Consider the following 13,815-nt stretch of genomic DNA (forward strand, 5'->3'; position numbering starts at 1 on the left):
CATTTACATGCTATGAGCAGATATTATGGCTGATTCCCTTAAGCTATCAGCCTCTTCCAAAACAAGTTGATCACATTGAAGAGGTGAGAGGGTTCTTTGTCCAAGTATCACATAGATCACACATCGGGTGTGCCTATGATTTTGGACTCTTTCATGGTTACATGTTTCAGCTACATCCCCAATCTCCCTGTTTTTCCTAAATTCACAAAAACTCTACCACATCCATCTGTGTTAAATTAAATACAATTGTGAATTGGTGATTGTGGAACACAGACATTCTTAAAGTGATTCTGAAAGATCCATAAAGTGTCAAGCTTGCAATAGTATTCAGAGATAATGAATTTGAACATCAAATTCTTCCACAGGATTAGTAGTAAGCTAAGTTACCAGCAACAATGAACAAACTTTTTATTTTCCTGTCCCTGATTTTATTATTAAAGTCTGTCAAGTTACAATCTGTTCTGTTTCTGTGGAACTCTGGTGACAGTACAGAAGGAGCACATCAATTAAATATGAAATATCAAGACAAATGCATGAATAAAATATCTAGCATTCAGATAAACTTCCAAAAGCCACTCCTCAGCAGCAAAATGTCATTAAATCCTTTAGGAACTCATTAATAGATTAACATTTGGAGGAGTAATTACAGTGAGAGTTGAATTCCAATTAAATAAAAATAAAAAGACAAATTGTATATTACATAATCCCACTGACTGCTTGATTAGAATCAATAGAATAAAATCTCAGAGGCAACAATTTAACATTGAGATGGTTGTTATTAAAGGGCAACTACACACATACACATACATATAACCACATGTTTGACATGCATGTATGAGTACTTCAAAAGTTCTGTGTTTACTACCATACATTGAGATGAAATACAGCATCTCCATGAAAATGGGCAGAATTGATACTTTAGTGCCAATAAAATAAATCCTAAACCGAATTGACTGTGTTAAATCCTGTAAAAACTAAATTTTCTAAGCATTGACCCTGCTCTTTATTAAAGTTCAAATGTATTTTCAAATTACTTAATATGATGAACGTCTCCTGTGACTATTTGTGATATATCTCTCCCCCCAAAATGAAATCGTCTTATAGAAGAGAGAATAGTATGCACTAATTAATAACATTTTCTCTAACGTCTTTTTCTTTTTAGGCATGAGCCTTGAACTATCTTCATAGTCTATGTTAGAATCTTAGTTATTATTGCAGATAATTTTACTAATTGCAGGGGATAATGGGGATTTGATTGGGTAAGTGTGTATCAGTTTTGCAAATCTCTCTTCTCTGCTGCTTTGGCTGTCTTGAAAAGACTTCTGCAGTGTTTCAGAAGAGCTACAGCTGTTTTCGATGGTGCGAGAATGAAATACATGAAGAGTAACAGGGTTGTAAAAGTCATAAATGCCAAATAAAATGAAGTCATCAATGAGTAAAAATGATTGGGGTTTTAGATTTGCAATTTTCCTTTTTAAATACCCTTATTGATTTGTTGCAAATACTGTTAACCCTCTATTTGGCAAATGGTGAGGACATTATCACTTGTGTTCTCATTTGTAATAAAACAGATTAACTTGCTGTGAAATTTTAACTAGGCTGAGACACAACAGTAGCCACCTAATGAACCGAAGCACATTGCAGTTAAGTAGCTAAATAGATGCATACTGATTACAGCGCTGAAAAATGGATCTGTTTACTTGCAATGAAATTGTTCATAGAGCTATTCATTATTTTAGGAGAAATTAAACATCCGCAGTTCCACACAGATATGTTTTTGAAAACTCACCTAATTCTTAATCAATATAAGGCTTTAGTCTCATTTAGTATAGTTTACATGGTGAAAAAAGTCTGACTCTGCGATGCCTTAGGAAAACAATAACAATGAACTGAATCTTGATTGAATTCGGAAGGTGCAGGCTACAAAATCTTAAAGCAGAAATATTACTTCATCCAAAATATTAGTCACCGTAAATCACGTTCCCAAAGTTAGTTTATTGTTTCACCTAATATGCTGCTGAAAATGTCAAAGAAGTTTGAGTAAATTATTTGAACTCATATTATTTGATCATATGCTAATTTTAAATATTTGGGGAAATTCCTCCTTATAGTATTTTTTCCTTTTACTTATAGCATTTTTCTATTTGTGTAAATGTTATTACATTTTTAAAAAATTCAGAGTAAGCTTCCATTTTTTATTAGGTAGAGTGGTCAAGAGCAAGTGTCACTGCCAGCTGGATTCTCTTGCTTTTCCAAACCATCAACTTTATGAATCACTCAAAAATTTTCCATTTTTATTATGAGAGCATATATTGCTGTGTGTATGACTCCTATTTGCCACTGCACAGTGATTTTGTTTGTTCAGTTCTGTGTTTGCTCAGTAACTGCTCTACTTTGTACCTGTCCATTTATTCGGAGGTCCATTAGAGAGAAATGTAGTTCATTGAGTTACATGTTTTTTCCGCAAATTTCCAATGTCAAAATTCAAAGACAAATACTGAATGTTCTACAATTTATGCACATATTTTGGCATAGAATCGTTGAGACTACACAGCACTGAAAGGCAAAAAAATAATTTTGACCTCATATGTGAAATTCCTTGCATTATTGTGTGTATGTGTGTGTGTTTGCACACATACTATTTAGAGATTATATTTTTAATCATGACAGTTTAGTTTGAGTTTCACAACTGATGAATTACTAGTCTTTTCAAAAAGTAAAATGATGTGATATAAGGGTTATATATATCTTGCTGTTCACCCCCAGACCATCCCTCCAAAATGCAAATATAATTATTTGGAAAAAAAACTTGATTGTCTTCTGCTTTGCTTATATGTTTCTTTTGATTTTTCCCCGTATACATAGTGTTACCCTGTATACACAGTGTTATTTATCTGTATACTAAATATAAATGAGATGTATATTTCTCTGACTTAAAACATTGTTTTTGAGGTATAACAACAGTTGCAGAGCCTTTAAAATGTAGGATACATTTTCCCAATTATCAGTATTTAATTAGCTAATATACCCAAAGTCCACTATTCACTTCACTAAAATTATCAAATGTTAATTAAATGCTAAATGATAGTGTAAAATGCCGCTTAAAAAATGAATATACCATTGGTGACTGTATTAGTTTTTTATTGCGGCTGTAACAGATTACAACAAATTTAGTGGCTTGAAAGAATGCAAATTTGTCATCTTACAGTTCTGTAGGTCAGATGTCTGACACAGCTATCCCTGAACTAAAATCAAGGTGTTGGCAGGACTGCATTTCTTTCTTTAGCTTCCAGGGAAGAATTTGTCTCCTTGCCTTCTCCATCTTCTAGAGGCCACCCACGTTTCTTGGCTTATGGTTCCTTTCCTCCATCTTCAAAGCCAGCAATGTTACATCTCTCTGATCATTCTTCCATAATCGTATCTCCCACTGACCTTCCTTTTCTGCCTCCAAGATAATCCAGTGTAATTTCTCTATCTCAAGATTCTCAATCACATCTGAAAAGTCCCTTTCACCATGCAAGGTAATATGTTCACAGGTTCTGGCTATTAGAATGTGAGGTGGGCATCTTTGGGGGGCCATTATTCTGCCTGCTACAATGACAGACATCCGAAAATGTTAACTTCTACGAATGAAGTAGTAACTTCTAACTCTCATGCTATTACTTTTGCATGAAAGACAGCTTTTTTAAGGGATTTATAAATTTGGGGCCTCTCATGCAAAATCAATGTGAAAATGTACAAGCACATATTTGATGAACTAATTCTTAATGTTGTGATGATTAGAATACTGATGTTGTAATTACAGATAATTAGACAGAACATTTAATTTTAAGAAATTTATTATGGATGAATGAAATACTTTCTAGAACAAACATTCACTGTCCCAGCATGTCTATCACCCCGTCACATTTATTGCAAAAAGGCATAAACATCACAATTTGGTTCTTTTATTGATCAAATTAACTGAATGATTGCCATATTTGATCATCAGTTTGTGATACATAAACATAGCCAATAACTTCAGAGTTTTATACCAATATTCATAATCACAAAAGTCTTGGGAACCATAACAGTTATATAAAAGAAATATTTTATTTATTTATTTATTTTTTTGCAGGGGAAGATTCTCCCTAAGCTAACATCTACTGCCAATCTCCCTCCTTTCTCCACTCCAAAGCCCCAGCACATAGTTGTGTATAGTTGTAAATTCTGGTTCTTCTATGTGAACTACTGCCACAACATGGCTACTGACAGACAGGTGGTGTGGTTCTGTGCCTGGGAACTGAACCCGGGCCGCCGAAGCAGAGCATGCCAAACTTTAACCACTAGGCCATCAGGGCTGGCTTGAAATATTTTATTATTAAATATAATAGCCCTGCCAACACCTCTATTTTATTCAAATTCATTGTTTAAACTATAAAAAATATAAAGCTATAAAAATCTAAACAATACTAAGGAATTGATGTTGATAATTCAGTTTAGAAAACCCATCACTGTGTCCTGTGACTATCAACCTTTTGTTGGCAGAATTCAACATGAATTCACAGATGCCTTATTTCCATAATTTTTGTCTCTGTAGAAAGACTCAACATGTACCAGGTGCCACGATTTGTAAATTTTATTCCAAGGTTCCCAAATGTTTACCTTTGGGAGATCTCCTTACTCAGAGAGTAGGATCGCCAACCAGGTCTTGGCATGAACTTTATATCAATTTAGAAGTTTACAATAACAGTAACCTTTACTACACACCTATATTCACAATCCTTTGTGAATTTTGTAGGGAAGGAAATGGAAACTACCTTTTCTTGAGCCTCTACCATGTATCTGGCATGGCACTGAGCCCTTTCTCCTTCCATTCTTAGTTAACCCTCACCATATTCCATTAATTTCTCAAGAACAAAAAATACGCTTTTGTCTAAAGGTATGTGTTTAAGACCAGGTATTGTGGATGTGTGCACTTTCAGGACAAGTGAGAGGTTGACATTTCAAATGTTATGAACTCAACCAAAGTGAAAAACTTGGTGCACAGATGGCATTTCCTTTTGTCTTTCATTTTGTGTCAGGAACGGATCCCAGAGAGTCCTTCTCCTGCTCCCTCTCTGGAAGAGAGTCACCGCCCAGGGAGCCAGACCTCCTCCCACCCCAGCAGCAGTGTGTCCAGCTCTCCCTCTCAGATGGACCACCATTCGGAGAGAATGGGTGAGTATCTCGCCTGAAAGAAGGAACTGAAAGATATTCTTTCAGGAAGTTCCTCATTAGGCAATAGAGAGGGGAGAAAGAAGCTGGGGGGACAGATGCCTTCTTAATATAAATAGCTTTTTGAAGTGGTTGTTTTTTATTGCTGAAGCAATATGAACGGCATAATGTAACAAAGTGTTACAAGTTTATTCTCTGGAAGGGCCTTCATTTACTGTATCACTGGATCTCATGGGAACAATATGATGGGATTTTTGTAGAGTATATGTTAGCTCAATATGTTGGTATTAAACACCTGGTGTGATAGAGTACACTTGTCACTTTCACAGCATCCTTCGAATAATGGAAGATAAAATATCCTTTAGGAAATTGATAATTTGAGTGATTAAAAAGTGAATCAATATACGATTTGCTACAATCTCAACAATTTAGATCACATTTAACATGCTTTTCCCTATTTTTTTTATTGTCTCTGAAATCTTATACTATAGACACTATTCAAGAAATACTATAATGTTGTTGTCAATGATGTGGCATATTGGAGACTTGAATCTAGCCATAGTTCTGGCAATGATCAGCTATGAGATCTTGGGTATGTCACTTAACCACCGTGAGTTTCTTTATATAATTTATGGAAATAACTACTGCCCTGCCCAAAGCACTGGATTTTTGTGAGGTCAAATGAAATACTATGTAGAAAAACACTTCAGAAGTTTCAAGTGCTAAGGAAATTTGAGGGGTAAACTATTTTTCCTTGGGTTGCTTTACGTTGATTGCTTATCATCTCCTGCTGTCTGATCCTACGCAGGTATACAGACATTACCAAGTGCATTCAGCTGTAACAAATTCTTATTTCGTATGTAATAATTATGAACCAAGTGAGCTGGGTAAAATCTTTGTTAATCTTCTGTACCTACACAATCCAATTTCCTAAGTATTCATTTCTTTTATGTAAAATGTTTTCTGCTCTTTTTTCAGCCTTAGTATAGAGATATTCTTTATATGAAGTCTAAATTTTTACACTTCATAATAGTGATTGCTTCAAGTCTCTCCAAAATAATGCTTTTGTAGGGGACGAGAGGAATTAGGGAAAGTGTTAGGTTCTGGATTTGTGCCAGGGAAAGATGAGGGTGATTTCTCCCTTTTGGAAATTCATCCAAGTCTCACTTAGCCTGTCGATATTATATATTGTTTGTGGCTCTTTATCTTCATGGTGAGCTCAGTGGGTCTCACATCTGGCTCCCTATTATAATCACCTGTGGAGCGTTTACAACTCTAGATGCCTAGGCCACACGCTCAGAGTCTGATATACCTGCTCTGGAATAGAGCCTGGCAGCAGCGTTTTGTTTTGCATTTCAATATCTCCTCAGGAGATACTAATATGCAGCCAGAGTTAAGAACCACTGAGCTAGAACTTGAGGCTGATGGCCTTAAGGAAGTAAGTTTAACTCCTGGAAGAGGTGACAGAGGTCTTCTAGCTTTACTCTGTTTGGTGGGCACAAACTACCTGGTTGTTATAACACACTGTGTGCAAGTGATTCAAAGGAGTCTGAGCAAGACAAGCGGATATAGCTGGACGACCATTAATGAATCAAGAAACCAAAACACACATTCTTCTGTCAGGATAATCTTTGTATTGATGAGAGAGAAGGGGGAGAGAGATTTATTGGGTGCTGGCTAAAAGTAGAGCACATAGGGAAGTATACTCTGTGGTAGATATATCGTAAGAGATTAGTATCTTACACCTAGAAGTAAAATGAGGTATTTCCAAAGCAATATAATATTTTTAAAAAATCTTGACAGCATAAAATATTTCTAATTCCACTGGCAGTAATTAGGCTCTCTATGCACATTCCACAGTTGTCCAAGCATGATAGTGAGATTGTCTATAAATGAAGAAAAGTTTGATGATTTTTGGTTTAAAGTAACCATATTTTATTTATAAAGCTATATAATGTTTTAAAAAAACATAACTAAAGAGAATTAAATGATAAACTATGAAAATTGGCATGATTTCCCTCTTTTAATATAAATGTTTTGTGAGGAGGATGCACTTAAAATAATTACCAGAAATTTATATTTTGTCTATAAATTTTGCCATATATATTTGCAAAAACTCTATAAAATGAATTAAATGCATAATTATTTTAAAATCATGAAATTAAGTGGTAAATTTTTAGAAGCATTTTGGGAAATATATTATTAATTATGGAGGTAAATAGCTAATTTGCCTATGACTTTTAAAATAGGAAATATTTAAATGTTTTAAAGGAAATATGTTGGTGTTATAAATGTACTGTATATTAATTATACTTTAAAAAATCACATGATTAAGCAGCTTATTGACTTTTAAATTATATGATCAACAGACCAACAAAAATCTTTCCACTGTTTCAGAAGTAGAAATGTATAAAATTCATGTTAGCTGTCATTGGATTAAAATAGTTATTTATTAATGCTTTTCTGCCTTTCTTTTGAGTGCTTTGCAAGAAAATTACTCAGTTATATCTCTTATTTATAGTTATGATGCCCAACAATAGAGAGGAACTTATTGTTGATCAGGATAATGGACCAACCATCAAAAAACTCCAAAGGGATAATAAAGGTAAAATGATTTTTGCTTATTTGATGTACATAAAAAGATCAAATACTAACTCAGTTAACTTCCCAGTGCTGTATATGGCATACACATTTCCCTAAGTCAGAACAGATCTATACTGGCTTTGGATAAATTCTTTTAGTGGTAAAAAAAAAATATTTACCTGAAGCTTATTTATTTGATGTTATAAATTACATATCAGCCCGAAGTTTGTCTGTGCCTGTGGTTGGAAACTTCACCCTAAGCCTTTTTATTACACTTAATCAGAGACATCTGTCTTTTTATTATAAATACACTTTGTTATCACTGTTTAAAGGACACCATTTGATGGTTGTGTTTGAAAAACTGAGTTGCTCTCATGAAGGAGAGATGTTCCCCTCAACCCTCAAAAGCAATTTTAAAAATATATGCCAATTTGGGCATTTCAAATGAAAGCTTGGCAAGTTAATCCAATCAAATATTTATCTGGAATGTTTATAGATATGACGCCAATCTGGCTTTTGATCCACTGAGGTACATGTATCACCTTTGCACAGTATCCAGTTTTTTCTTAGGCTATCTGTTTAAAGAAGGTAGGAGAGTATGACTTTCAAAGTCATGCTATCTTGATATAAAAGCTGAGTACTACTTTGTTTAAAAGGCTAAAAAGGTAAGAGAAAATGGCTATCTATCAGCATATGTTACAGGCTATGCATTATGGCTGTCGTCACGAATTAGACAGTAACTCTAAGCTAAAGAACACAAACAAACGTAATTTATCAGATCATCAGATAGTCTGCTTTTACTTCACTATAGGGTGAACTTTTCTGTCTTTACTACAGATGCCCGTAATATACAGAAGAAAGACTCCATGGGCTGAAGAATTAATGGAGAAATTTTTATTTCTTCTCTAGACTGAACTTGCTTCCTAATTACCTAGATGAACATTTTAGTTAGAATTTGGAATAATGTATGATTTTAATTTCATTGATCCATGGTTGGTTTCCCTGCCACATGTTTATTCTTTTCTCATCCAAACACTGAAAGGCTATACCCTCTGAGGCTCCAAGATGTAAATGATTGATTTCAGAACAGTTGTCAGAATGGAAGAAGTCAGGTTCAGTATATTAAACCACCCAAACTCTTACACAGGTAATGAAATTCTAGTTAAAGATGAAATTTCATTCATAACCCAGCAACAATTTATTCCTGAGCCCTCTTTCCCACCAAGTCATGACTATTTGAAGGACAGCTTGGTAGTAAAGCAGCTTTTCTATGAAAATCTCAAGCTGTACATGATACATATGATTCCATTGGAACTGCAAACCCAATAAGTCAAAATGGCATTTAGGACTGGGCTGTGTGCTACATTGCTCAAGTACACACTGCTATGTCTTATGAAAAATCAGCTGGAGCGCTAGTACAGATGTACAGTAACTGATTTTCATAAAATACACAGTGGTATGTATTGTCATTTCTGAATCTCTTGCTGTGGAATGGCACAGTTTTACTCGTTTCAATCAAATAGATTGGTCACACATCCTGATGAAGATATTAATAGACAGGAGTGGCATATTAAACTGCAAACCAGTTATAGTGGAAAGCTTTCTTTTAAATGAGATTTTCTATGTCAAGTTCTACCGGTTATATTTGTGATATTAAGATAAAATATATTTTCCTTAAATAGATTTTAGTTATTAAAAGGGAATGCAGTTAAAGGAGGAATTTCAACATTTATTAAGTATGACAAGTAAGCAGTTTATACAACTGTGGCAAACATGTGTTTTCACATCTGTTTTGAGTAATATCATCATGATTTTAAAAATGATTTATAGCTCTGGAAATTATAAAATGCCAGCTTTGCTATTATGTGAAAATTTTCAGGAAATCAAGAAATATCATCAAAGTATGCTTCATGTAGTCCACCTCTTCTTGCACCTTGTGAAATTAGGTGACAGTGCAATTTGTTGTTAGTGCCGTGGAGTCCATTCCGACTCCTAGCAAAGCTGTGTACAGCAGAGCAGAACCCTGCCTGGTCTTTTCACGCCATCCTCTCACCTTCTGGCACTATATCAGACAATGCTTCACGCTATTCGTAGTGTTTTTATGGCCAGTTTTTTTCCTCCTCTGTCTTAACCTGAAAAAAAACTCTGCTGAAACCTGTCCACCATGGGTGACCCTGCTGGTGTTTGAAATACCTGTGGCATAGCTTTCAGCATCACAACAACACACAGCCTCCACAGTATGGCAACCAACAGACAGGTGATATGGTTCCCTGACCAGGAAATGAACCTGTACCGTGGCAGTGAGAGGGCCGAATCTTAACCAATAGACCACCAGGGCTGGCTAGTTAGTGAAATACATGTCTCAAGTAGTAATTTGCATTTTGTCTTGAATTTTCATATGCAGACCAAGTTTTGGTAGTTTGTGTTTTTTGAAGAATTACTTCATTTCATCTAACTTGTTGAATTTGCTTGCTATTGTTCATAGTATTCTCTTTTATACTTTTGATATCTGTGGGGTCTGTAGTAATATCTCCTTTTGAATACTAATATTGGTGATTTTGTGTCTTCTCTTTTGTCTTTGTGATTCTTGCTAGAGTTTTCAAATTTTATTGATCTTTTCAAAGAGTTAGGTTTTGTTTCTTTGATTTTCTTTATTGTTCTTCTGTTTACAATTTCATTGCTTTCTGCCCTTACCTTTGTTATTGCCTTTTTCCTGCTTGCTTTGGTTTTATTTTGCTCTTACTTTGTCTAGTTTCTTAAGGTGGGAGCTTAGATGATTTATTTCACCCCTTTTCTCTTTTCTAATATAAGCATTTAATGCTATAAAATTTCACCTCATTACTGCTTTCACTGAGTTCTACTAATTTTGATATGTTGCATTTTTATATTCATTCAGTTCAAAGTGTTTCATAAGTATTTACTTGTATTTTTGCTCTTTGTTGTTTTTTCTTTCTTCTTGATGTTCAAATTTCCTTTCTTATTTCCTTTCTGTTTAGAGGATTTTGTTTAGCCATTCTTTTAGAGTAAGTTGGCTGGTAGCAAATCTCTTAGTTTTCCTTCGTCTGAAAATATCTTCATTTCTCCTTTATTCCTGAAGGACATTTTCACCAGATACATAATTCTGGGTTGATGATTATTTTTTCAGCACTTGAAAAATGTTGTACCACTTCCTTTGCACTTCCATGGTTTCTGATGGGAAATCCACTGCTATTTGAATTACTTTTCGTCTGATAAGTAATGAGTTATTACTCTCTGGCTACTTTTAAGATTTTTTTCTTTGTCTTTAAGTTTTAGGAGTTTGACTATAATATGTCTTGGTGAAGATTCCTTTGGCTATATTCTGTTTGGGGTTTGCTCAGCTATTTGAATCTGTAGTTTATGTATTTTGACAAATTTGAGAAGTTTTCAGACTTTATTTCTTTGAGTAGTTTTTCAGCCTTGCCCTCTTTCTCCTCTCCTTCTGGGACTCTGATGACACAAATGTTGGGTCTTGTGTCATGGTCTCACATACCTCTGTGGGTCTCTTTCTCTGTTTTTTTTTTGTAAGTGCATTTTTCCCTCTTGTTCAGATTAGGTAATTTCTATTTTTGTATCTTTAAGTTCACTGATTCTCTCCTCTGTCCTCTCCACTCTTTTCATTGAGCCTATCTATTGAGTATTTAAATTTTGGTTATTGCAGTTTTCAATTCTAAAATGTCCATTTGCTTCTTCTTGATTTTTTTTTGCTGTAACTTTCCATTTCTTCCTTGATCTTTCCTATTCTTTCTTTTGTTTCATGTGTCTTTGTAATTGTTCACTGAAACATTTTTATAATGACTGCTTTAAAATTCTTTTCAGATAATTACACTTTCTGTGAAATCTTAGTGTTGTGGATGGGAGTCCAGATTCTCCACTTTGCCTCCACTGATATCCTGGGATGTGGTGCTACTACATTAGTGCCAGGCGAGGGTAGAAGTTCAGGCTCCTCATTCTGTTGATATCATTCTGGTTGGGAGGGGTTACTGCTCTCCTATGTTGCCTTGCCTTATATTACAGGGGCATGTGACCTCACTCTCACTAAGCAGTGGTGAAAGTCTTGACTTTCCTGCATCTCTTCTCTGATTCCACCCCAGGTGGGAAGGTGAAAGGTATTGGGTAGAAGGAGGAAGTCTAGTCTCTCCATGTAGTCTCTACTGACACTGTATTTGCATGTGTGTGACAGGGTGGCCTCATTGCTGATAAGCACCAATTGAAGTCCTGAATCTCCACTAAGCCTTCTTTTCTGACACAACCCTTCTGGGGTTGTGGAGGTGGGCAAGTGTTTGAAGTTCTTGGCGCACTTCATTGCAGCCTGGCAAGAGTGAAGGATAGGTTTCCCACTTGGCCTTTGCTGGTAGGGTGGGGGTTGAGCTGAAAATTTTTCTGAGATGTTTTCCTGAAGTAGAGCCATTATTGTCTAAAAGTTTTCAGTGTTGCTAAGCTACCCATTCCTGGTCCTTTGGTTAGAGAGGAGTGCACACTTTTCTCGCTTATTTTTTTTTTTTTTTGGCTGTACTTATTGGTGTTTTCAGATTGTCAGCTTTTCTAGTATTCAGTCAAGGATATATGAGGCAAAAAGAAAGCCCAGGGAATTCACTGTGTGTGTTGTTCTTCCAGTCCCAATGTCCCTAACTGATCTACCTTTCTCTCTACACTTTCAAAGGCTTCTTAGGTTTGTTTTATATATAATGTCCAAGGTTTTTAGCTGTAATTATAGAGAGGTGCAGGAAAAAGTATATCTACTCCATCTTTTGGAAGCAGAAGTCTTTCCACTTTTCCTTTGTTCTTTTTAAAAATTGAGATGTACCATATATATAATAAAACTCACCCATTTAAAGTGTGCATCAATGTTTTTTTTATTATATTCTTAAGGTTATGCAAACATCATTACTATCTAACTCCAGAACATTTTCATAAACCAAAAAAGAAACCCTGTACCCATTAGTAGTCACTACCCATTTCTTTTCTCCCAGCCCCTGGAAACCACTAATCTGATTTCTATTTCTATGGGTTTGTCTAATCTGGATATTTCATGTAAATGGAATCATACAATATGTAGCCTTTGTGTCTGGCTTCTTTCACTGAGTATAATGATTTCAAGGTTCATCCATGATGTAGAATGAATGAATACTTCATTTCCTTTTTGTGTCTGAATATTATTCGATTATATGGACATGCCACATTTAATTTATCCATTCATCAGTTTATGAACATTTGGGATGTTTCCACCTTTTAGCTATTATAAATAATGCTGCTATGAATATTTGTGTACAATTTTTGTGTTCACTTATGTTTTCATCTCTTTTGTGTGTATACCTATGGGTGGAAGTGCTAGGTCATATGGTAACTCTACCTTTATCCTCTTGAGAAACTGGCACACTGTTTTCCAAAGTGTCTCCAGAATTTTACATTCTCACCAGCAATGTATGAGGCTTCCAATTTCTCCCCATCCTTGCCAACTTATTATTATCTACCTTTTTGATTATAGCCATTCCAGTGGATATGAAGTGCTATCTTGTCTTTTTGATTTGCATTCCCTGATAAATAATAGTTTGGGGCATCTTTTCATGTGCTTATTCTTCAATTGTATATCTTCTTTGGAGAAATAGATATTTAAGTCCCTTTGCCACTTTTTTTTAAGATTTTTTTTAATTTTTTCCTTTTTCTCCCCAAAGCCCCCCGATATGTAGTTGTGTATTCTTCGTTGTGGGTCCTTCTAGTTGTGGCATGTGGGACGCTGCCTCAGCATGGTTTGGTGAGCAGTGCCATGTCCGCGCCCAGGATTCGAACCAGTTAAACACTGGGCCGCCTACAGTGGAGTGCACGAACTTAACCACTCGGCCACGGGGCCATCCCTCCCTTTTCCACTTTTTAATTGAGATCTTTGTCTTTTTGTTTCCAGGTTTTAAGGGTTCTTTATATATTCCAGATGCAGGACCCTTAGACATATGATTTGCAAATATTTTATCCCATTCTGTGGATTGTCTTTTCACTTTCCTCACAGTGTTCATTGATGAT

General features: G+C 35.2%; 1 protein-coding gene across 7 annotated transcripts in view; it reads left to right on the plus strand.

Moving 5' to 3' along the window:
• The window catches only part of DACH2 (dachshund family transcription factor 2), a 466,299-nt gene that overhangs the window by 385,931 nt on the left and 66,553 nt on the right, over positions 1 to 13,815 (plus strand). For 4 of the 7 annotated variants that reach the window (XM_070603995.1, XM_070603994.1, XM_070603997.1 and 1 more), the window contains 2 exons: positions 5,064 to 5,199; positions 7,718 to 7,801. In XM_070603995.1, the coding sequence (XP_070460096.1) occupies positions 5,064 to 5,199; positions 7,718 to 7,801 (220 nt within the window). The remainder of the gene's footprint in view (positions 1 to 5,063; positions 5,200 to 7,717; positions 7,802 to 13,815) is intronic. The other 3 variants (XM_070604000.1, XM_070603998.1, XM_070604001.1) reach the window with 1 other exon arrangement.

The sequence above is a fragment of the Equus przewalskii genome, chromosome X, assembly GCF_037783145.1.
Source record: "Equus przewalskii isolate Varuska chromosome X, EquPr2, whole genome shotgun sequence".
Lineage (NCBI taxonomy): Eukaryota > Metazoa > Chordata > Mammalia > Perissodactyla > Equidae > Equus > Equus przewalskii.